This window comes from Solea senegalensis, linkage group LG21 (assembly GCF_019176455.1).
Source record: "Solea senegalensis isolate Sse05_10M linkage group LG21, IFAPA_SoseM_1, whole genome shotgun sequence".
NCBI classification, from domain to species: domain Eukaryota; kingdom Metazoa; phylum Chordata; class Actinopteri; order Pleuronectiformes; family Soleidae; genus Solea; species Solea senegalensis.
In genome coordinates this window covers 7,038,311-7,064,373 of record NC_058040.1, presented here as the reverse complement: position 1 = coordinate 7,064,373, position 26,063 = coordinate 7,038,311, and the positions used below count along the sequence as shown (strand labels likewise).

The 26,063-nt window shown below is 40.8% G+C and overlaps 1 protein-coding gene across 2 annotated transcripts in view; it reads right to left on the bottom strand.

The window, feature by feature from the left end:
• Window positions 1-310: 310 nt before the first annotated feature.
• The window catches only part of fibcd1b (fibrinogen C domain containing 1b), a 97,904-nt gene continuing 72,151 nt past the window's right edge, over window positions 311-26,063 (bottom strand). For both annotated transcript variants that reach the window (XM_044053649.1, XM_044053650.1), the window contains 2 exons: window positions 4,674-4,853; window positions 311-2,169 (listed from right to left, as the gene is read on the bottom strand). In XM_044053649.1, the coding sequence (XP_043909584.1) occupies window positions 1,904-2,169; window positions 4,674-4,853 (446 nt within the window). In that variant the 3' untranslated portion in view covers window positions 311-1,903. The remainder of the gene's footprint in view (window positions 2,170-4,673; window positions 4,854-26,063) is intronic.

Here is a 26,063-nt window from a genome sequence, read left to right as displayed (position 1 = left end):
CATCACGTTCCTCCTTTTCGCTTGACATTTGACTTCCAGAGCGGCACAGGCCACTCCCACCTGCCGCTCAGCGAGAGGAAGGGATAGAGTTCTGTAAATACATCTTTTTTTTTGTTGTTTCTTTTAAACCTGTGGATTTGATCAAGTCCATGTGCTTCAGTTCTCTTTGTGTTTTAGCATAGTAAGAAAACAGATTCACATGCTCTAAAAGTCATACATACTGTACAATAAAATCTACAGATTGTTTTCTTAGTTTTTTTTTTTTTTTTAAAGCTTCCAGTACATTGAAAGAAAGTAAATGAAACCGCAAAAAAAAGTTATTTTGCCGATTTAAAAAAAAACAAAAAGGAAATGGAGAAACTGAAACAAATCAGGATTGCACTATTTTCCGCTCCACTGTTGTCTTGGTGTGGTTTTTTTTTTCTTCTTCTTCATGACAGTTTTTTTTTTGTTTGCTTTAGGCAATTTTGTTTTTGCAATAACACACTAGAATTCCTACCCGAGGGAACAAAAGTGATTGACAGCGTTAAATCTTATTTTACATCAACAAACTTGCTCCCATAATAAACAGGACAAACCATAGAGGGGCGGGAATGAAACGTTTACCTACAAAATTACATCTGTGGTGCGACTATGACACAACCCTTTTCCTTTCGGATGCATTCTGTAGTCCTAAAGGTCTTGTTGAAATATTTGCCGGTATATCTCACATGTACATACATTAGAGGCTCGGTTGTTTTATATTAACTCCTGATGGAGAGAGTGAAGGTATGCCAGTCATGCATCATGTTTCCATGTTCAGTCTGTCTGTGCTAAACATTGCAGTCATTTGAGAGGCTCCACTGAACTCATGACAGGAAATTGATAGCGTTGGAGAACAACGAACTGTCTGTCTGTCTGTCTCTCACACACATACACACGCACATAGACAAACACACGTAGAAACACAAAGTGCTGGGTTACCATCTGCGAGTGCTGCATCAGTTGGCCAGTTCTTAGCTGGCAGGCAGATCAGACAGTGCCCCAATATGCTCCCTAATGGCCCCAGTCAGATAAATGAGATCCTCCCGTTGTCTCTTTCTTTTTTTTCCCTCGTCTCTCTTTTTTAATCTGCATCTTCCACTTCCCCCTTTGATTCACTCTGCCCTCCTTCCCATCGACTAATTCAACCCGCGTCAAATTGTTTCTCCGCTCTCTCCGTCCATGTCGCTCTCATTATCCGAGATCCCTGCGCTTCTTGCCACTACCCAGTTGGATTTGATTCACAAAGATCGCGGATGTAAACGTGACAGTGCTGTCCCCTCCCGCTGGTGAAACTCGTACTAGATCTCCTTTGCAGAGAGGGGGTAGAGTAAAAAAAAAATAAAAAAATGAAGAAGTCCTATCTGCTCATATTTCGTGAAGGGTTTTCATTTTTTTTTTATGTCACATTTGGAACAACCCTCTCCAATCAGAGATTGCAATGGGCAGTGAGACTGAACGACAGTGTAAGTGCCATGTCAGCACAGATGGGAGGTCAGAGTTACATGCCAGGAGGTAATCAGTGGTGTGTGATTCTGTAGGGGATGGTTGGACCACCATGTCAGACAGAGTAAAGCCTGAGCAGTGGACTGCGGGCTCTCAGGGGTCTGGTGTGCAGTTTTTGTGAACTGGTGGATGAAAAACATGGGGCGTCATGAATGCATTATTTTTGAGAGAAAAGGGACGATGGGATTGTGGCAGCCTGTGTGACTAGTAGAGCTGAGTGATGGAGGATGAGGAGCAGGGAGGATGACACATCAGGAGGAAACTAAAAGAGTTTTTTTTCGTTAAAATGAAGAAACTACATCAAGACAAACAATTCTGCTTAGCTGTCTAGTTTGCGATGTTTTCGAAAACTTTCTTATTTCTCTTTTGGACAGTTTCATTTATTTTCAGGGTCACGGGTGGGACGTATCTTCATTTCGGAGAATTTGAGTGAGTACTGCCAGCCAGTCCAGGAGGACCACTCGACGCCATCAGCATAGGAGGTGTGCTGACCGCGCAGGTACTGGCCATTCAGGTTGGAAGTGTGGCAGTTGTGGTACCACCAGGCACCGTGGTAGAAGGAGGCGCAGTTGTTCTCCGAGTGGTCGTTGTCCCTGTCTTTGGTGGTGAACTTCATTCCGTTGTGCTTCAGTAGAGAGTCGCCTATGGTGTGAAAACAGGTGCAAAACAAAATGTCTGAGTCATATACTGTACATTAAAAGACACTTAAGTCTTCCAGTTGAAAAGTGAAGTTCAGGTACGACACAAGTAGCCACCAGGGGGGCAATTACACTGCTGGCAAAGGAAGTCTGTTTGAATTTCCCTTGTCAAATCATGAAACTCGAGGCTTCAAAACAGGACTTCCTTTTGCAAACAGAAGACTAAATCTATGGCCTGAAATAAAAAGCTACAAACAAACACAGATTTATGTAAAAGAAGTCTTAGGCTGATGGAATTACATTAATGAAAGAAGAAGTCGTGAACAAGATTAGCTGGAGATTAGAAGGAAAAAATAAATACTTCTTAGACACGAGTTTTATTATCCTCGGTGTGTCTTTTTTTTATCTGACACCAGAAACCAGTAATTAGACGGATCCACAAGCGATTAAATTCACAATGGCCTCGGACAATTCAATTAATTTCTTTAAGAGAGGGGGAGGACGGAATAAAAATAAAGCGCTGCAGTTCTCCAGAGCAACCAGTCTCATTATCTAAAATAGGAGGTCAGACAGCCAATGTAGCCAATTTATCAAAGGTTCCACTGTGACCTTTTTTTCATTACCACACCTCTGTGATGTTTGTCCGTCAGTAATGGACGTGATATTAGAGTGGATGAGACACCTTTAATGGACTTTATCAAATGTGTTGTTTTTTTTTACTTTATCAGCTTTGATCTTGTATGTGTTTCTGTAACCTGTTCAGATGAATTAACATAACAGTCAATAAGGGGGGGGCGTGTCTTTCCTGTGACCTGTAATCGTAAATATGACAGTGATGTAAGACCACTGCAGAGATGCGGCACACACAGCTTGCATCACTTATGTGCCCTTAATCATGGTCTGCATGCACAATCAAATAGCAGAGTTGAAACGATCCAACCGCCCTATAAAGATGTTTCACTGGCAAATTCTCCACATCAATAACTGATTTTCTAACACCAGTGTGCACACACTGCAGTAGATACTTATGGGTGAGTTTTCCCCGCAAAAAAAATGTGTTCAGAGGGCTCATAATGTTCAATAAACTTCCCATACCTCTACTTAACTCTGTGTCCTTTCCTTTCTTTATAACGGAGGTTTCCCACTGTGGCCAGAAGTGGATAGAAGGATAAAGCTGAGAGCAGAATGAGAGACAGCTCACCAGCCATCAGGTGCTGGCTAACAGCTTGTCAGGGCATCAAACAACCCTTAATTGCCCAGGATGTGGCCAGCCAGCTCCTTACCCCCCCCCGTCTCGTCTACTCGGCTCTCCATTTGGCATTGCCATGGTAACCAGTCAGTGGGAAGAATAATCTGACAGATATGTCTTATATTCATGTTGTGTGCTGCTCGACATTAGGAGAAACGAGACAGTGGGGGAGAGAAAAAGGAGATGAAACAGCTCAGAGATGTCAACGTGATGTCCAGAGGATGTAGAGAAGAAGGGGTGAGTGTGTGTGTGGAGAGAGACGACAAAAGGGAAACACTTAGAGGCTCATTTGCAAAGCACTAGGTGTCACCTCGGAGGCTTGGGGGGCTCAGAGTCTCCTCTGATGCCCATTAAGATCCAGCTGCTCCCAACCCAAATGAGCACCTGTCAGCTGATCATAGCACGGCCATGGCAGAGAAGTACTACTAGTCCTACTACTACTACTAATAATAATGTAATAATGGTAGCAGAGGGAGGGTAGGTAACATAAGAGAGTCTTGAGTAACCTTAATTTCACTGGATTCAAATGTGAAACAAGACGATAAGTTCAAGGTCAGGCCATGGTAAAGACACACCATGACCATTGTTAGTGCACTCATTCACAGAAAAACCACTGTATCTGAGCAAAACAGTTGGTAAAGCCTACAACACATTTTCTCCTCCTTGCAGGTTTCATTTATTGACTTTATCTACCTCCTCTGTCCCTGAGACACCTCTATCCTCAATACTGACTTACCACTACCTCATTTTCTGATACTGTCTACGACTCTCTCACACCTGTCCTCTTCATTTCTACATCCTATTTACTACCTTCCCTTCTCTTCTCTTCTCTTCTCTCCTCTGCTCCATATTTCAAATTTGTCCCCATTCTCTCTTCGCTCTCAGAGCACAGCTCCCCAAAGGTCCTTTAAATTGTGTCTTCATTTCAAAAGCAGGTTTTTGTTTACGCTGCAGGTCAAGCAGTGCAATTAATTGGCAGTAATTTAATCAAGGTGACAGGTAGCTGGCTTGGATCTGAGGGTCGGCGAGCGGAGACACAGACAATAGCCATCCCTCTCGTTGTTGCAACTGTCTGCACGGCTGAACCACTAGACACAATCACTGCACTGTAAAAATAACTTACTGTTATTGTACCCAAAGGTAGCATGAGCTGGAAGTCAGCTTTAACTCTACTCCACTGCTGAGCGTAAAAACACAGAGACTAATTATCCCAGAAATCCTTGCAAGCAAGATGTAACTGGTTCACACAGTATACAAACCTGCATTTCCAGAATAGTCTCCCACAGTCAAGGGGTATCCGTCATCATCAGGGTCAACGGAGAAAAGGCCCACTCCAAAGGTACCATATTGGGCGTATGCGGTGCTATTTTCAAAGTCCTCCAAGTCGATACGTAGCTCGTAGTTACCCTGGATAGACAGGGCATGGATCTGCTTCAGCCCTGTTGGGAAAAAGAGCGAGACACAGACTAAAACATCTATTGCAAAGTACAACCTTTGTTCTCAGCAAACAAAATAAAGCTATTTCAGAAGCCTCGCCACGCCACACATTTTCTGGAAATAAGACATAATATGGTTTTTGTCCCATTTGGAGTCTCCTCTTGCATGTGTGGGATTCTGTTTCCAAAATAAGATTAAAGTGTCTGCTGTGCACGGTACAGTGAGCAGTGAGGATGCAGACAACAGATCACTCAGTGTCTGCCACTTTATTCTCCACATGAGGAGAATACATGACAGCCATTACTTCACTCGAGTGTCCAATCTACCTCTGCATGTTTTTCAACTGTAGGAGAAAGTCTGATTACCTGTAGAAAAACCCTGAACACCACGGGGCAAACACGCAGAATAAAAACAACCCAGTCACACTGGTGATCTTCTTGCTGTGAGGCAACAGTGTCAGCCACTTCACCACCATGTGATCCCAGCCACCAACTGAATCAACAAAATCAGTGTATAAAACTTTAAATGGAGCACAAATGATAAATATTTCTTTCACTGTTTGCTGCAACTTGTCACTACTATTATATGTTGTAAGTAACAGTGTATCAACTCGTGTTATTTATTTTGACCATATTTGACAGAATTTCTAGTTAAAACAGGAACAAAATGTTCAAATTTAAGTACAGAACAAGAAAGCGAACCTTTTACAGCATAAGAAGAGTAGCCAGCTAATCATTTCTGATTACCTTTTGGTTGAGGGAACATTGATATGAAAAGTTTTCCTAACATTCTCCTAATGTTAGTTTTTGGTTGCACATTTAGTTCCCAGAACATTTCCCCAACGTTACTTTTGTCACAACCTTCATAAAACCTTCATAGAACATTATTTTGGCTACATTAACATGACTGATATGCATATTATACTAATGTCAATTCTTTTTTTAAATGTCCACAAATTAGGGTTAGTTTAAAAAATATTAATGTTATAACTTTTTTTTCAGTTTTTTTAAACCTAATTCACAGGTATTAGTTTTGTTGGGTTAAAATCATAGAAAATGTTGATTAAAAGAAAGCGAAATTGGAGAGCAACAAGGATTCAGAGCCTTGGAAATGTTTAAATTATTTATTATCGTCTTTCTCATACATCCTGACCTCATACAAAAGAATTTCGACATTTTGTTGAACATGTATAGAAAAGAATGAGCTGCAGTACTAATGTATGAATTGTGGGAGAAGTTAGATTGTGATTGTCTCACAGTGTTTCAGGTAAATCTATTCAGTTACTCATGTAGAAATCCCAATTTACTTTTGATTAAGTGCATTTGATTCGGCGTTAATGTCCCAGCTCATTAATGCTCGCAGTAAACCATGAACGGAACAAAGGATCCTGATTAAACCTCATTTCCATCATCACCATCATCATCATACGGTCATTACTTTTTCCCAAATGCATAATGTACTTTAGGAAAAAAAGACTTTGTCTGTTTGTAACTAATTCTTTATTGTGTTTTTCTGGTTAGAAAATTCTTTCTCCCGCTCCTTTAATAAATGAGACACACACACACAGCTCCCATTCACTAGACTCCGCCATGAAAGAGTCAAGCTTGCATTTACTTCACTGCATTCCCTGAGCTCATTTTGAATTGTTGCTTGATTCTTCCCAGAGTGTGAAAGACAGAAAGAGCTGGAGGGAAACAGGTTTCCATCCCTCCTTCCTTGCCCCCTCCTGCTCTATGTTTTCCCCCGCTGTGCTGGAGTGATGGCTCTTCCCTAGGTAAGTTTTCCTCTCCTGGGCTGATCAAAGGTAAAAGAGGAATAGTGTGTCAGGCTCAGAGGAGCAGGAGGAACTCAACCTGCATGCCTTAAACACTAACTCCGAGTCAGGAAGACAAACAACATTGAACTCGAGCTTAAACTCTGCCAGCCAGCTTTTCTCCATGCTTACAAATACACTTTATGCATTTGCAGTGTTTGCTTGGAAGCCATGAAACTAATCAAGGCTTCAAATGCTACCTGGTTAAGAATGAAGGTTATTTTTTGGAGCATGACAGAAGGTTTGTTTTACTCTACTAGGCATTTCACTGACATATAACATTCACTCCAAAATGATAGCTTTCAAACTCTCAAACCCAAACTTTCTCGACTAATATTAATTCTGTCGACATTGTGACTCATACTCTGAGAGCACACTGTCTGATGCATAGGGCCAATCTCAGCACCAGAACCTTTTATTATTTTTTTTTTTACAATGTATCAGGAGATTGAAGGTAGATTCAGTCATCAATACTGTACATCCATACGCAAGTTACTTCATGTTATTTGCCTTGATATAAAGTGCCACCCCAAACACATTTTCATGCATATTCAGAGAAAAAAAAAAATTGTTTTTGTGTCATTGCCCTTTGAGAGAAAGTATCAATCCACACATACACTTAAGGGAAAAGTGCCCCAGAGTCATTTGACAAACTTAAAAAGAAAAAGCTTGTTTTTTCTTCCAGGAAAAGGGGGGTGGGGGGTGCAACGCAACTCTATTTAAAGAGTGTGGCTTCAAACTGTATTTACATAAGTTTAATTCACTCCCTAATTAAAGCCCAGGAGAATTTCTGTGAGAATCTATTTCAGAATAATTAACAATGAAGACAAGTCAAATAACAGCTGAGACTACTTTGGTTAAAATCTGAATGCTCAGGTGTAACTCCCTGTTAATTAAATGCTATTGTTAGGTTATTTAAATGGGCTCTAATACAAGGGAGAATTTTGAAGTATTTTGCTTCAATATTAAAATGCTGATTGATCCACTGGGAGAGAGACGATTCCCTTTTCTCACTGATTTTGCCATTAAATGTAAGCTAAGCAAGGAGCTAAAAAACTTTTCTCCTCCTACACGCCTTAGATGTGCAATTAGATTACATTTTCTTTACTCCTTTTATTCAGGCTAGGTTTATAATTTGCTTTTAATTGCTTGCTTTAGTCTTTTCTTTAAAGCTGTAGGCAGGATTGATGTAAACAAAGCCTGTTGGGAGGTACAGAAGTATGTTTGCCAAAAATATATTGCCTTCCCCTGCTTTATATTATTATTAGTATTATTATTATTGTTGTTGTTGTTTTTACTTAAGGGGAAACGAGACAAAATCTGAATGTGAAAAGAAAAAGAATATATAACGCTCTCAAAATGAAAGATGGCACTCTTGACAGAAGACGGGGAAATAAACTCCACATGGCGTCCCTAGAGTCATGCCACCATGGCTAAAAATGGCCTTACACATGCTTGCTTCAAGTTACCCGAGTGGTATATTTATGCATTCATGATACTAGGTAACATAATAGAAGAAGATATGATGTAAAAAGACTGCTTCATACAGGCCTCAGTTTACAGTAATGGCTATTTTCCACTACAGTCACCTCGCCTTACCTCGGCACGGCATGGTTTAGGTTTAGGTTTAGGTTGCAAAAGCACCTACTCAACGTGGGCGGAGTCATCAATGCACGGCTGCATGAAACTGCGGGGACTTTGTTTGCGACACACGAAAACGAGTGACTAGTGACTTGTAAAGCAGTTGTGTTCAGTGTAACTGAATCATTAGAATCAGTTCATTAAAACTATTTGTTCAGAACTTCCTCCGCACAGTCACTGGACTGAAATACAGCGGCAGGGTTTGTGATACCGCTCGCGATCAGCAGTCGCTAAATACTCCTCTGTTAAATATTGAGATTTTAGACATCTCCCTGGTAATTGTTTGAGATTAACCCCCATTTTTAGGATGGTTAAGTCTTTTTAACTGATCTACAGTTCGGCATTGTTCGGCTTGATTCTTGACTCTGACCCATCAGTGTCCGGCAGTCTGGCAACATCATGTATAGTACCTTCTAAGTACGCTTAGAACCTCGCCAGAGCAGGCACTAAAAAAACTATGCAAGTAGAAACACAACTGAACTGTGCCGAGGTGGAAACACGCCATAAGTGTGGGGGAGAAGTATTGAAAAATACTGAAAAATAACATTCCATCTATGGTGTGAGCCTCAGAAAAAGGCCTCGAGTCAAGGTTCAGTTGATTCTTTTCGTCAACATCACACAAGCAACACAATACAAGAGTAATTACTCAATGGCATCTGCGGGTAAAATAAACAATACTCTCGAAAAATCAGCTCATTATGAACAATCAAAGCGTTTGCTGATAAACACTTGGAGTGCAAGTGATTAACCAGCAGTGATCGGACAAAAACAAAAATCCTCAGGATTTCTTTGTTATTATTTGCCTCCTTTTGTAATGTTTGCCAACATTAGAGCGAAAACGTACAGTATGATGTTCAAAATGCTAAAAAAAAAAAACCCACAATATCTTCACCATGCCCATTCTCATGAATATTAGCATTTCAACTGGATAAAATACAAAAGAGAATTATTTGTGTTTCGTGACAAAAGCAGAATGATATTGCATTTTGAACTAATGCTTAAACATGCGCTAGCAAACAATTGTTTTCTTTGATAATAGATTTATGAAAAAAAAAATGACAAGAAAATGAAATATATCTGCAATTATCTCATTCAGCTAGGTCGCGCTAATCCATAACTCACTTTGACTGCTTTGAGATGCACAGGAAAGACTACAAATTTAACTTGTTTTGGACATGAAGACAACAATTTGTCATTTAAAAAAAAAAAACAAACATCTTTTATTTATTCTGAGAGGGGCATGTTTGGCTCTCCAGAATTAAAAAGAAAACAAAGCTCAAGCCGTTCCAACGTGGACTAAACCATTACCACTTTAAATGTGATTTTATAGCTAATGAGACTGACATCAATGACATAATTAAAAATGTAGAGGACCTCTGCGAGATGTCTCTGTGATGATGCTAAAAGGCCAAAATATTAATGATTCATTTGCTTTTATTTGAAAAGTATGTCTGGGAATGTATTGGATGCTTTTAGGGGAAGGGTTGCAGTCTCAGCGTAGCTCTACAGGGCATAAAGGAAGCGAATAAAAAACAGATCTATAAACCCAACAGAGGAATGATTACACTTCTCTCTGCCGCTTGTGACATTTCTCAGAGTTAATTATTCATCATGCTTTTCTCCCTCTGTTGCTGGGGGGCAGCTCCTGAGACAGTTTCAGCCAAAAGGAGAAAAGCAGCAGCACTCTTCTATCTCCACCTCCCAGCCTCCTCCCATCATAACTCAACCCCTTTCTCGTTTTGTCTTCCTATTTCTCTTTTCTCTCCACCCCTCCCCTCTACTTTTATCTTCCTGTCAAGCAGTTGTACTCCCCATCCACAATCTTGGTGAATGGGGAAGAATTAGAACGGGACAGACTATTTCCACAGCCACGGGGACGACTGCTGCGCCCTTTACCAGTGCTGGACTGGTTAAGCGGGTTTGTGAACATGCGTCGGCTGAAAAGCTGACCGTCGTCTGGTCTTAGGAAGTAGAATGGGCTCGCTATCGTCAGCTCGCCTCTTGTCATCAAAAGACAGGCGCGCAGGGAGGAACACAAAGACAGGTGTGAGGTGAACTCGACGGCTCACTTTTCCCCTGGAGCCATCGATGACATTTAGCGGGACAAAAAAAAGGCAAAAATTTGAAGATTAACTGTCATCTTTGATGAGTTGTTGCCTATTTGCAAGTGTCCTCTAGCAAACTCTTATTCAAGATAATCACCTTTCCCAAGAAGATTATGCATGGAACAGTATGTTACCCATAGATCTAGGACAGTATATCATTTTTAAAGGGGCTATATGTAAGAAATGTATGATAATAGGTCATAAAATTACCATGATGTGTCATCAGAGATTAAGGAAATATATTACATTGAAATACTAGTTTGCAGGCAGTATTTTCAGGGTTTAGAAACTATGTTTTGATTCGGTGTTTCGGTCTGTTGTCCCACAAGCGGTGGGAACAAAGGTTATTTTCGGTGTACTGAATCTTTACAATCAGTTCACTAAAAAGATTTGGTCACCGAATCGTTCAGTTCTTCCTGCGTGACCGGAGCGCAGACTCCGTCTCACTCACTGAAACAGAACGGGTTGAGATTCAGTTCAGTACGTCCGGCTCTCGTCAGTGCTGCCGCTAAATCCACTCTGTTGAAATAGAGATTTCACAAATGTCCTTGCTAAATGTCTCTCTCTCCCTGTAGTGCACGCTGTTGGTGGACCATGGGACAAACAATGGGACAATTATGCCGGATATATGTGCAGCACTACAACGTTTTGAGTTGGTATTGCAGGAACCGTTTTAAATTGTCAAGGTCGCTGTTGACGTGTGTCTCCTTTACTGTCGCTATAGGAAGCGATGCACACGTTATGATGCACGCACTGCCACTTCACAGAAATGCGATGAAACATGAGCATACAGAGCTTGCATATTCACACCCACTCACTGTGAATGACTGAATCAAGTGAGACGGGACCTGTTACACCTGCTAATATACTCTCAATTCTTTCACAAAGGAAATGAAAAAGAATGAAGTAGTTGTGCTTGTTTGTTTGTTTTTCTGGCGTTGGCATTTGACTGATGTGCTACATTCAAAATCATCTGAATACAGATGTTAAAGTTGGATGATCATCTCAGCTCGACTATTTGTTCAGCAGAAAACATACGGTGCCGTTCCCGTGGCTGAGTCTACCTATGGGAATAATGATCTTGGGGATATTTATTCTCTTTGCCCACAGCAGCTTCATCACAGCTCTCAGGAGTCAACTTGGTTCATTTTTGAAAATATACATATATATATATTAAATAGATATAAATATATATATATATATTTACAACACATTATTAATACATATTGTTTTCTTTGTGTCCTTTCCAGACGGAAAGAGAAAAAAAGAAAACGAAAATTTACCAAGGCATTAATTCAGACCTCCAGCATTGTTACTGAATTAAGTCCAGCGGCTTTAAAAGTTGTCACACCGTGTCGCACACAAAGGCAGTTGAGTGTGACAGCAGGTGTGGAATTGTGATGAATGCTGTGTAGAGGATGAAAGCACGAAGAAAGGAACTATCAGACTTAACTGTGGCTCTTTCATTTCGCTAGTCCACTGTACACAGTGAGCTATAACCATGGAAGTAACTTGATACATCTACATCAAGCTCCAAGCTTGGGCTTCTCTTCTTTATTATTTCATGATCAAGGGTCATATTTAAAAGCACAGTGTGCACAGACAGAGTTACACAGGGCCAAGGAGATGGACGGCAATTGAACGCACACCGGTCTGTGTAGTGTTCCGATGGAGCTATTAAGTGATGGAGAGAGACAGCGAGAAGAGACAAAGTTATTATGGTGGTGTTGTAATGTAAGGCATAATTAAATGTTAATTCACCAGGAAAACCTGTATACTATGTACTCTGCAGGGACAACTGTGTCTGCAATAAAACAGTTTTAGGGCAAAGGCAGTATTTCGGTGGATTTTATCTGCCTCAAGCAAAGAAAAAATAAATAAATAAAACATTTTAACAGCCTTTTTGCATAACGCGAGGATGGTATAAATCGGCACAGGTTTGCGAGTGGTCGTGATCAATATCTTTTACGATTTCAGTCTTAGATGTGGCTGTTTTATAACCCATACATTAGGGTACACTAGCGCACGAACCGCACACGTTGCTCGTGCCGCCTGTGGAGGAACTGCTGCAAGATCTCATGAGAACAGCAACATTTTCCTCTCCTGTCGCACACCTCGAGAATTTTCTTATGTAGCTGCACGGTGTGATTTTATCACCGTCAGAGAAACGTCTTCTTGCTGTAGCTCTCTTGATTGCAGATCGACATGAGGAGGAAGAATAAGCACCGATCAGGATGAAATAATAGAAAGTTTCCACTGAAAGACTGGAAGGCTGGAGGACATGCTTACACAGAGATGACTGAAAACTTTTTCAGTCAGTCAGTCAAAGCCTAAACTGCTTCTGCATTACTGACAAACGTTTGTTTGTCCCCCTCAGAGTTTTAGTTGAAGATAGTTGTTGCATTGCTACTTTGTAAAATGGTACTCTAATACTGCTCAGAACATATTTAATAACACGGAACGAGGAGTTTCCATGTTCTTCCCGTTTGTGCATGGGTGTTCTCCGTGTTCTCCGTGTTCTCCGGTTTCCTCTCACAGTCCAAAAACATGCTGATTTGGGGACGTGTGAGTGTCAGAGTGGATGGTTGTTTGTCTCTATGTGTCCATCGTGTGACTCGTAATAAATGACTGAATGAAAGAAAAGAAATGTTGGACAAGGCTTATTCAACGAAAACACGCCTCCATGTATTTTCCTTTTCTTCTACGTCAAAGGCATTTTCTCAGTGTTACCTCCAAAGAGCTCATTTGCCTGCATGAACTCTGAACTGCAATGTGGGATTCAGGTGTTGCAGCTGGCTATAATGGAAAATGGGATTTGTGTCTTTCAAATGCAAACAGAGGCTTTCCCTGTAGCCTTCAGCAACGGCAGAAACAAATGCCGCTGGGTGCTGGGAACCCTGATTGACAATCATTTGCTCGAAAGCGAAGCAAAACATATTTACTTGGCTTTGCGACTGAAATGTTTATTTAACAGGAAGTGTACTGTATTTAAAATGCCCTAGGAGGCATTTACTTAGTATGTTACCTTCATAGGTCAGAGTAAACCACATTTGTCTCAGCTGTGGCTGTGGGTAACCATGAACTAGTTTCGTGGGTCCTGCTTCCTGCTGCCTATAAAGAGCATGTTCAGGGGGACATTATCCATAACCAGTTGTAGTACCTCTATATTTATGATAATTCATAAATGTGTTGTTTCCTCTTACTAATAATGAGGTGTCTGTGACAACATCACGTCTGTGTTCGACTTTCTCCTGTTGCCAACTCACTGAGACGTCTCCGCCAGCTGTCACTCCCCCTTCTGTCCCATCACTTCTCCCGGTAGCTACTCATCTGAAATAAATGAGCACCAGTTGCTGCCGTCGATGAGCGCTCGCACGGTAAGACGCGGAGAAAGTCTCACGGCTGCCCACGTCGCCTGATCTCGATCTGAACTGTGATGTTTGCATCGTGACAATTATTCATGGGAGATGTAAAATAAAAATAATCGCCGGGTCTCTAATTGCGACGTATAGTTTAAGATATAGTTCACATTTCTGCCCTAATGAACCATGACTCGCAAGAACGCATACACGCGTAGACGCACACGCACGCGCAACATGCTATAATTTTTTTTAATTGCTCAATTTCTCCACTACCCTCCTCTCTTCATCTCATTGTGTCACTGGTGAGATCCGCTTTGAAATTGCTCTTGTATTGAGGTCCTCTTATAATAAACTATGCATAAAACATTGCCTTTGCTCGAAGAATAATTCATGCAGATGTAATTGAGCGCAGAAGAGGCAGTCAAAATGTCTGCTATCACTATGCAGTTGACAGTGATTACCGATGGTAATAATTCTGCAAATGTAATTTGGATTTACATGTTGGAAATTGTTTGGGTTTGAGTTCATTGTGCATTTGAAGGCATGAGTGTATAATAAATTGCACTTATGGGAAAAATAAAATGATCCAGTTTATCATTTCTAATGTTTTCATCCCAAGTGGGTGCATTTGAAAAGTAGCATTGTCAAAACATACACAGCAGTTGACGCTTAATGTTTTGTGTTACAGTCTATTTGAACATATGTTGAATAGCTTCTCAGAGCGCTACAGTAGCACCCGCTCATAATTAGCGTGCTTTTTTTGAAAGCACTTAAATGACAGCATGTGTAAGAGTGCTCCACATTATCTTGTTGTTATTTAACATGCTAAATAGCAAGGATGATGAGCAGAAAAATCGTCAAAACTGCCAGCAGCTGCCAAGCCAGCGAACTCATTTATCCTGCTCAAACAAGACTCATTTGTTAGTGATAGGAAGGGCAGGTATAAGCCACGGGTGACACAACACATTTAAATCTCTGAAGTCATGTGCCTTTCAGTGTTGGTTAGCATCACACAAGATTAATTTATCTGATGGGAGATAGCGCACAGTTAGATGTCACGATAAAATTTCATGTTTGCTTTTAACTTCACGCCTCTATGAAACTAAATGCTTCCAAATATCATCCGCCGGGCAAAATAAAAGAGGGGATTTTGCTCAAGAGGCAGGATTAGAGTCATAAAATCAGGAGAGAGGAGAATGAGAGCCAACTACCCATCACATCTGATATCATCAGAAATTAACCTATGGGGTGGAAAGACTGAGCCAAGAGTGGTGAAGGGAGATACACAGGGAAAGTGGAGGAGGGAAAGAGAGCCAGGTAGATAAATGCTTGGAGAGCTGGCAGGCCTGTAGGGCTGTAATTTAGGGAGAAGATCATATTAATATTTAAAAGGGGCTCTCAGGTAAAACAAAATGAGCAGAGCAGCCCAATCTTGATGGAGGGCGCTGGCATAACACAGGGTATAAAAAATCCACTGGGTGTGGACTAACACAGACACAAAGCTTCAAGGTTCAGCAGGATTCAATACGTTTGTTTGAGAAGTTAACTCAATTTACTTTCAACAGAGTAAAAAAAACCGGGTCCGTCCACAAATGGTTTTTGCTGGTGCAAAATGTAAAACCTAATCCGACACAGATGTTTGTAAAGGTCCATCCACACCCCACATGCATAATAATACATAAAGATAGGGTTATTATAATTGTGACAGGCAACATTTAACCCTTTAACACCGAACGTATCACAATGGTTTCTGAAAGCAGAGAAGTTAGAAAACATGAGGTTATTACGGTTATTTCACTCCGGCAGATCAGTGTCTTTGCCACCACAGAGGAGAGAGTTGGAAAAACGCCTGTACATAGTTTCCAGTTTTGGGACATAAACTCAAAAACATAAACTTTTTCTTTTTTAAATAAAACATTTTTGTTTTTCTTCATTTAAAATTGTTAATACACTATTTTAACGTGCAGATATTGAAAGTTATTCTGGAAAAATGGGCATTCAAGCACTTAGTCATTGGACATTTTCCGGCCCTTTTATTGTTAAAGGCCACATAGACCGGAAGCTCCAATTAACACTGCGTTTGTGTGTGTATCTGCGTCATTACCTCGTTTATGAAACCCTAAAGTTTCAGAACAAACAGTTCAACCACTGCTGAGAAAATAGTGTTGTATTGTTTTCCTGGGCTCTGCGAAGCGGATCGGCACTTCCTTAATTTGATGTTGTCATCAAAAATCCTCACCACTCCTCTCACCACTGTAGCGCCTCCTGGTGCGGGCACTAGTCCGGGCACATCCAGCTGCGTACATTCAACCGCAGAAGAAGAAGAACTACTCTCGTTGTAGCTGCTGAGATGCAGAGCATCCACCGTGCCAGAGGGGGAGCTGTGTATCTGAGAGCTGGCCTATCTATTACATCACTTCCAGGTACCTGGCCAATCACAGGACAGTAGGAAAGCTCTCGTTGGCTGGCCAATCACAACACAGTCCACATTCTAGGGGTGTGGTTTTGGTCTGAAACAGCGCGGCTGACGAGAGCGTCAGTGAGGAGATATTTTGATCGGCTCGTTTGCAGCGATTAGGAGGTTTTTAATCATGAAAACAAGTTAATATATAAGTAGACCTCCATAACTAACATGTATGTGTGATACAAGCATTCGATGTCGCCTTTAAAATAAGCAAAACGTTGTACATTTATAGGGCTTGGGTGTTAAAGGGATACAGAACACCAACACGAGTTGAAGCAACTTAAATCAGGCAGCCTAACTATTGTAAAAAGGGAAACAAATCAAAAAAGCAAAAAAGATTAATCGTCTCACAATTTGGGTCTAATCTGAAAGACATCCAAGAAGATTTCCTAGGAACATTTTAAAAGAAATTGACGGACATTTCCCCCCCAACCATAACAAATGTCTTGATAATTGTTATTTGCAGTGCTGATCAGCTAATTAGTTCTTGTTAACTTCATTTAGTGAACACTGTCTTGCCTAAGATACTTACATTATGCCCACTTCCATGATTAGGATGCACCATGTAAACTAATAGAAAACTCACTTGGATCCACTTGAGTATTACACATTTCACCACCCAGCCTGAACCTGACTAGAGTGAAAAGAGCTTGGCACTGGGTTGTGTCCTGAGAAAAGACCTCTGCCACAGTCTTTCTAATCTGTCCTGATGGGCCGAGTCCTCGGGGGGTAAAATGGTAAAAAAAAAAGAAAAGTGAAATGCATTAAAAAGGAGTGCTGAGCAAAGAATCCAAAAGAGCAGGGAGATCTGCGTTAGATGAGAGGGAGAGACACTGGTGGAGAGGGAGAGACGGGGGAAAGGGAGGTGTCACGGAGCAAGGAAAAGACAACTGACATGCAATGACGACTTTGATCACGGGCACACGACAACATTGAGGCTGGGCAAGGGCATGCGTGGTGGTGTTGCAAAGCCCTCTCCTCTGATTCCAGGGTCAAAGTAATGACAGGCTTGAATCTCCAGACCCTCCAGTGCTATATTTGCTATATCAAGCCCCAACTTTATGAAAACAGAACTATAGGGTGAAATAGAGACCAGATTATTGCACTTAAAATGAGCAAAAGCGATTCTTTATATCAAGCTGGTATAATTTCTGCCTTGCTGAGCCTGACCTCACAAGGGGAATGTGGAGAAAATGTGTACCAGGAGCTTCCCAGAAAGGTAATAACCCATACAGACAGGGAAATGTAGCACTGGGTTGTCAAAAGTATGTTTAATTCAGTGACAGGAAACAAGCTTATCGCCTTATCCTTATTTTAATGTCTTATTCACAATGCCGCAGCACAGAGCAAGGATGCCATCCTGCAGAGATGTTGCTTATCTCAACTCGGAGGACTTGAGGCTACATAAGAAATTATAAATAGTTACGCTGTTCTGTTGTCTAATGCCTGACCAGGCACGAACAATGTGGCTTATGTACAATGCAGTGAAAAACGTATTATGTATCTTTTAATTGAAAGCCCTGGAGAAAAACCCTGGGTCGAGAGATGAAATGAATTATTACATGAAACAAAACAGAAAGGGAATTGTGCGGCTATAGACTTAGAGAGTTTCTGTCACCGCTGTTGCTTGTTCCGTTCAATCATTCCTCAATCAAATTTTCAATCACCCCATCTGTGCTCATTCAACATTCATGTATGACACGACTGCTCATTAATTTTTACACCTCCTGGACAATAAAATTCCTTCCTAGTTTTTTAAAGATCCCTTTCTGCAGCACAAGCCAAACCACACCTTTGGTACAAAGCACAAGTAGGGGAGGTGGAGCTATAATACCTGTAGGCTGGTGATGAGAGGCGTCAAATAAAGAGACCTGAGCCTCGTGGAGAGGACTACGAATTGCTGCAAATTGCACCTATCTCCACTCCACCGTTGCAATCTAGTGCAGATGGAGTGTCTGCCAGGGTAGAGGCGCACCAATCACAGACAGCATACCTCTCCTGAATAAAGCAGAGGCAGAGCTGCAGGCTGAGACATCTCTGTGTCAGCATCTGCGCTGATTGGCAAAGCCTCAGCTGGCTGTCTGACTGGATCCCTGGACAGTCAACATCAGAGTGTCGGACTCGTCGAGGAGGAATCCCACTGCTGAATTATTAATTGGATATGAATGCCGTATCGGAGGAGCTTCAACTGAAAACACTTAAATGTACTCTAAATAATAGATTGCGGGGTATTGTAGTTTATATCTCTCTTTGCCATGCGGCGCGGTATCATATCATGTATCCCTGCGTTTCCTGACAGCCGGGTTCCACACTCATCTCAATCAGCTCCCCCGGTGTGTTTTGAATTGCACCCCGTAGCTAATACTGGCACATTTATCAGCGTATTAAATGTACTTCAGTGTGCGCACAAGTGCTCGCACTTACTGTCAGTCAGCCACATTTAGTAAATCTTTGATTTGCCCTTGTAGAGTCAGACATTTCCGGCACTTTTGCCTGCCAAGGATGTATATATACTGTACTGCACCCTTGGGGGTCACATGTAACACGTACCATATTTGAAAATGTAATATCCGGGGACCGTGAACAAAGCATATATGTGTCTGTAGGTGATATGAAGTGATTTGTAAGTGAATAGTAAAGGGGAAAACCTATGAACGGAGCTGGGGAAAACGATTTGGAAAGGTGACAGGAGATATTAAAGCAAACCATTGTACAGAACATACAGCGTAAAAATGTGCCACATCCTGACAATGTAAAACACCCACACAGCACACATGAAGGGAAACTTATCACTGTCCTCACAGAGACACCGTTTACATACGTATACATCGATGCAGCAATGGACTGTCCCTTTCCAAAGGTTTTCACAAATGTTAAAACCAAACCAGGGACCAGTACAAGCTTCGTAAAGCTCTTTACATGCCGAGCCAGTTATTATGACAGCAATTATGTGAAACACTCTTAAAACTGAAGTGTGTGTCAGAGTGAAGAATTAAACATCGCGGTAGCAAACTGCTGTGGTTGTACTACCCCATGAAATGGCTCTTTCGATTATAATTATCAGGCAGTGTGGCTGGAGGGAGGACATCTGCAGGGTACAAAGCAAGCACGCTGTATGAGCCACATGGGCACAGTGTGTGGGCAGACACTGGCTGTAAAGAGATGCACAACGCATTAAAAACAACTGTTTTCCTGATGTTAGGGTCATCGTGATCACAATAAACTTTGTTTTGCTTTATACTAATATGTTTTAATTGGGGTGGGAAATGTTCTATATGGAGTTACATTTTTTTTTACTAACACTGGATTATACTCTGTTTTGCTCTGTGTGCCTATTAGGGCTGAAAAACTATCATCACTCAATAGTTATTTGCGATTAATTGTGTTTTAATCGCATGTTTAAAATTGTATTAATCTACAATTGATGACTGTTATTAAGTCCCTATATAGCAACTCTTACCAGAGTATGCTAATGGCAATGCCATGGATGCAAATAAAGTTATTTTATGAACTTGACTTTTAGATGTGTTTGATTACTTTAAATCTAAAGATGTGCAATAAGTCTGAGGTAACTGAGGTGTATTGTGGTGTGTTTCCACCGAGTGGAACAGTTCGGTATGGGGACACATTTTTTTGTGTTTCCTTTATTTGTACCGAAATAACTGCTCCCAGCCGTTACATTTTTCCTGTAACCTTCCCTTGGGGTACCAGAGCAATGATGCGGTACGAATGGAGCGAGACCTACGACAATCAGCTGATTGGGCGACAGAAATATGTCACTCCCTTGCAACCGGTGTTTCTTCATCGGCCGCAGTCTGTTCTCCTATAAAGCTTGAAGTCTTGTTGAGACACACAGCCACAGAGCAGAAAAAAAACATTGCGTCTGTTGCGTGTTGCGTTTGATGTCGTCATTTGTTGACGCACCAGTACAACGTTTACGCTGCATATTTCGCTGGTACGGCCATCGGCCATCCAAACTGTACCATTCTGTACCAAACCGAACTGTACCATGATAGAAAATGACACTGGCAGGGTGATTGTGTCACTCACGCTTATTTTTCCCAGTCTCTCAGCAGCTCCATCTCAATTCATTCATTCGTCCATTGTTTTTGGTTACATATGCCACACAATGGTCAGAAGCCGTTTTAAAAAGGGTAACAGTGACCAACCAAGTTTATCTTTCTCTTTCTATGTGTATAATATAATATAATATAATATAATATAATATAAAATAATATAAAATAATATAATATAATATAATATAATATAATATAATATAATGTCTAAATCTATTCCCTAAAATGTAAAAAAGAAAATATATTTTTTCTTTTTTTTTTTTAAAATATAATTTTTTTTATATTTCAGAGAAAAAAGAGAAATCTACAGAATTTACACAAATTTCAATCACATTTTTTCCATTCAGAAGGTCGACAATCAGACATAAAAAGTCTGCTAACATTCTGTATCATATCAATTCATTGTGAACACAGGAGTGAGATGATAGTGTGAGCGGTTAATGAGCCGGATAAAAACGGGGGACCAGCTAATTACCTCGCAGTTGTGTTAAAAGAGCACACTGATAAATTGAAGGATATGGAGACTGACAACTTGTTTCTCTACTGGAGTCTGGGGTATACGGTGTCACCTGCTGTAAACAGTAGCACTCATTTAAATGTATTATTTTCTCCCTCAGGCAGAAGAAAGTGATGAACAATAGGAATGGTAATAGCATATAGTGCAAAAAATGTCCATTAATTCTGAGGACAATGTTAAGAAATCTATATTGAGAAGCAGACAGAATTAACCGTTTCCACAGTTTTTTTTTTTTTTTTTAGAAAACAATAGAAGCCTCAAACAGGGATGTATGGTGAGTGCCTGTTGGAATAATGAGGCTATTTATTCCCTCTAACGGGGACAGAGGGAGTTCAGGGGGAGACTGTGTACAGCATTCTGGAGAGTTCCTCTAAGCTGTGACCTTCCTGCAGGGTAGCAGCCGTTATTGACTCCACACCACAACAGCCTCTTGTGCACTTTGTGGCTATGCATGCATATAAGCTTGTGCTTACTTAGGCTTGCACCCACAAGTGCATCTATTTCAATATTCCTGGCAGGAATAATGGATTCGTATAATGGTATAAAAAAATCTAATCAAATTTAACGTTTTGTTGAGTTAGCCCATCACTCACTTTGTCTCTTCCAACAGCTCGGTGATGTTCTGTCCTCTTTGAATAATGCTGTCACTCCCTCTTACCCTTTTTGCAGTGATTTTCAAAAGGTGGGTCATGACCCAGAGCCAAATTCAATGGGTCACAGAACTCGACAATACCATTTACCAGGATATATTGCGGTCAGCAGCTCACTGTCGGCTCCCCACAGACCAGACAGTGAGCTGCGGGACGCTCGCTGCTCAACCAGGGTTTGTACTGCAATGCTCCGCCTCAGCTCTTTGGCAAAAATCCAACCTGTGTCGTGACAGAAAACACTATTTTCTAATGAGCAGTGAACGTCGTTGGTTTGACGTTGAAACCGCAACTTTGCGGTGCGACAGCTCGACCAATAGAGAGTGAGAGAGCGGTGGTCAAGGGGCATATGAGCTGAATAAAGAGACATACAATCAGACATCAGCACATTTCTGTCTGATTGTTTCCGTGTAAATCAGCTGTAATTTCTTACGTAAATACACATGAACTAAAATAAGTGCACGCTTCTGTTGTGACACAGCTCTCTTGCATGTGTGCTGCAGCTCTCGGACACACAGAGAGGTTCAGTCAGAACTAAAGCATGACCATCCTATCCACAATCAACATCAACATCATTGGAACTGGCTGAGCTTTCATCAGTAAGACTTTTTATTGAAGATGTCCATGACGCCAGGCAATTAAAACTGTAAGTGTAGTCATTATGAGGTTGCAAATATGCAGGTACATTGTGCTCCGACAAATTTTTTTGCATATGTGACACTTGACAGCATCTCTATAAAATATTAGCGTATACTGTATATAGCCATTTAATATAAAAATACAGGAATATTACCATATATAGTCATAACGCTTATCCTTAGCATCAAGGCATCGTTTATTAAAATAAAATTGACTGGCTATTATTGCTCAACTGTTTCCTTTTCCTTAGATTTCCTTTAGGATGTTCTCCATGTCTAAAAATCACTTCATGTGTGACACAACACTGTCGTCTCACCTTTAAACATGACATCACCCATTTTAAGACTGGAGTAATAAATCTCCCAAAGAGGAATCGATCAGCACTTCATCCTGCGAGTGGTGAGAGGTACTGACCCTTGACCGCGAGAAGCAGCACCAGCGGCATCACATGAACTCAAGTGTTTGGCGGATTGTAGTGAGCTGGCTTTCACTCCTGTCTTCTCTGATCTGTGGATGCTGTCTGCCCTGGATGATGCTGCAAGTTTGTGATGCAGTTCCATCTTTGACTTCAGGGTTATGTTAATTAAAGGCGGACAAGAGGAGCGAGGTTTATGAATAACCCCGCCCCCCCATGAGCATAATCGAATGTTTACTCAAAGTCTTAGACCTTCTTTTCATGGCCGCGTTGACCTTCCCTGGCTTATTCCATTTGCACAAAACTAATGGTCCACAATAAAAAAAAAGGCATGAAAAAAGAAGAAAAAGAGTACACAAAGCACAGGAAAATGGGCTGTCACTCTTACAGGAATTGTAATGTGCTTTGATTTGTGCTCTCTTTTGTAGCTACAGTCCTCCTTTAGGTTTTCTGCTGTGTGACAAGAATATAAATAAAAGCCTCAGGACGCTGCATTTTGGAAGATGCAAGCTGTGGAGGATAAATGTGTAAGGGTGTGTTTGTGCATATGGTTCTGTGGGAAAGAAAGAGATTAGGGAGGAATGAAGTGATAAAAAATACGGGCTTGTTGTGTAAGGCAAACATGGGAATAAATTGGTACAATATGGCTGCCGTGTACATGCAGTTGTAAATGTGGGAATCTTAAATATGAACACTGTAGTCCCAAAAGGTTTAGATGGAAAATTAGACCTTTTCTATGACCTTCTTTGTATTTGTTCTGCTATATTTGCTAGTGCTTCGGATCCAACTGAAGTGTACACTGCACTGCGTTCTCTATTAAGGCTAATCTCTTTGGGAAAAGCAACTCAATGTGATTTTTCTGATAAAGTCAAGCTTAAGATCAATATTTACTGTGTAATAGATTTAAAATGCGATGGCCCATTATCACGCCATCGCCAAATATGAACTACTCTATATTCTCTATTTCCAACTTGCATCACTGTCAGAAATATATTGCAGCAGGGGTCTCAAACTCAAGGCCTGCGGGCCTTATGTGGCCCCTCTACAGATTCCATGCGGCCCGCCTCTTCTTACTTTTAAACACAAAGCACGTGTTGTTGTGTTCACAGTTGGTATAAACAGTTCACAACATTTTTATAATAAAATATTATGCATATCAGATTATTAAATGCAACACATTCAACAGCAAATTATATATAGATTTTATTCACAGTTGTTTTTAGCCTACTGCTGTTCATATTAGATTAAATTTGGATCATAAATATGTTTTCATTGTGAGGTGTAATTCTATATCGAAAAACAAACTCTTTTACTTTGAAATGCTGTGAAATGTCCTCCAAAGTACTGTTTCTGTGATCTAGCGATCAAATATTGTGATGTGATTTTTAATTTGATCTTTTTTTTTCACTTGACTGGCCCCATCCTGACCAGACTAGATGTCATTTGAGTTTGAGACCCCTGGATTACAGCTATATAAAATGGCGACTTGAAAACTATCCGCGATGTGTGCTCCAATTCAACTAAATTAGACAAAACATAATTTGATACAAGCAAAAGAATGCTGTCTTTAAGTATTTTGGCCCAGTCGACTTATTTCTTTCACTATTGTCTGTCTATTGTGTGTGCAGATGGTGCGTTTTCTCCTGACGGAAGATGAATGGGCTCTTCCTCTAAGTGAAGCTCCGAGTGCTTGAAACAGACTGGGCTGTTTCAAAAACGATTTGACGAACATGTGCTTAGCAGAAAAGATATGCATATACAAGGGAAGCAGTGAAGAGAACAAAGTAGCCAAAGTTTGCAGAGTTTGTTTTTTAGTGTCTCTTCTTAAGTTGTCACGTAGGGAGCATTAGTGCTATTACATTTTTCTGACTCACTATATTCATCATTTTTCTCATGTGAAGTGGCCCTCATCTGTTAAGGATTGGCACAGACAGCCAAGCCTGTGAATTGCACGTTGTTAAATTATAGTAATTCCCTCGCTGGGCTTCCATTGGCAAACTATGCTTTCATATAAAAACACACAATCAGGCAAATGTCTTAATCTTCGTGGCTCACCTCCCTATCACGTTAACTTACAATAGTCAGACAGGCTAAGAGCTCAATTATAGCACTTGCATATGTCCCACTTGTTACAGGTGAGTGTTATGTTAAGTGGTTAACACTGACTTTCTGAGGAATCTTTCTTTGCAATTTTAGTGAGAGGTAGAGGGAAATAAAGGCTTGCTTTTGTATGTCTTCTCTGTGGCAGTATAAGTGTATTTTAAATGAGGCAGTCAGCTTAGGAATGTTAAATTACAACAAGGCACTATGGATGGAGGAAGAGCAGTCAAGATATATGGGTCTTGTTACACCGTGTCCCTGCACAATCACAAAAGTCTGATGATACGACAGGATAACACCAAAAAGAGTACCTCCAAATATCATGCAGGCAGTTATTTATCAAGAAACGATAGCCGTTTCTTCCATACTGGAATTTCTATATTGATTCTACTATACAAATCCTGTCAAGTGTGTCAGTATAGCTGTGCACAGCTGTATTTAAATGACAGAAAAACAGTCAATTATGACTTATCTAAATCGTCTGTAACTGACAGGAAGCACCACAGAGTCTGGCAGTTCACAGACGGTTTAGATTAATAAAATAATGTGCAAAAGCCTACGCGGTTAATAATAGTGGCTCATGAGAAGTGTCCATACAGAGGCCTTTAATGTACATTTTTGAAAAGCCCGTCAGGCTTAATTTCCATTTGACCGTGGTAGATTGTGTTTAGTAGAAAAGTTTTCCTGTGTCATGTAATATCGGAGCAGGATACTGTAGCCTTGCAAGACTCATTTATTTGTACTTGACGGCCACATACTGTACAACGGAGCCCGTCCTCACAAACGCACAAGGTGCCATTCCGTGCCTGAAAGAGACGCTCGGAGCAGCTGCTTCGAGCGTCCGTCCGCACACTTTAACATCGCTGTGAGCATCAAGCTGGCACTAAGCAGTCCCTGACATGTAGAAATAATAGAGTGTATATTTTCCATATTTAGGATTTCTTATTGGTCATGGAAATGCAGATGATATTCACAAAATAAAAGTCTGAAAGTGTGTGAGCTAACCTAGCTCGCTTAACCTGGACAATTGTCTTAACCCAGCCTTAACTCAGTCCTTTTTAAACTTAAGTTTAGTTTTCCACTGTTTGCTATTCGCTCTCCTTTGATCTCTTTATGAGCATACATATTATATATGGAAAATTCTTTGCTTCTCTGTCCTTCTGGCTTGCATCACTTACTATGAGAACTGACATAAGCTTTTTTAAGAAACAAGGACGTGATCCATAGCATTTGTTGTCCCACTGCTTTGGGGTGAGGCTGGGTTTTTAAAAAGAATGTTCATATCTTCTACAGCTGGCTTATTTAATAGTTGAGTAACTACATTAGCATTTTGTTTTGGATTAACAACCCGTAAGCACTACGTTATTTTCTCTGCAGGACGGGGAACAGGAAACACACAGTGATGAGCATTAGATGAGGCAGCGGTGGCATGA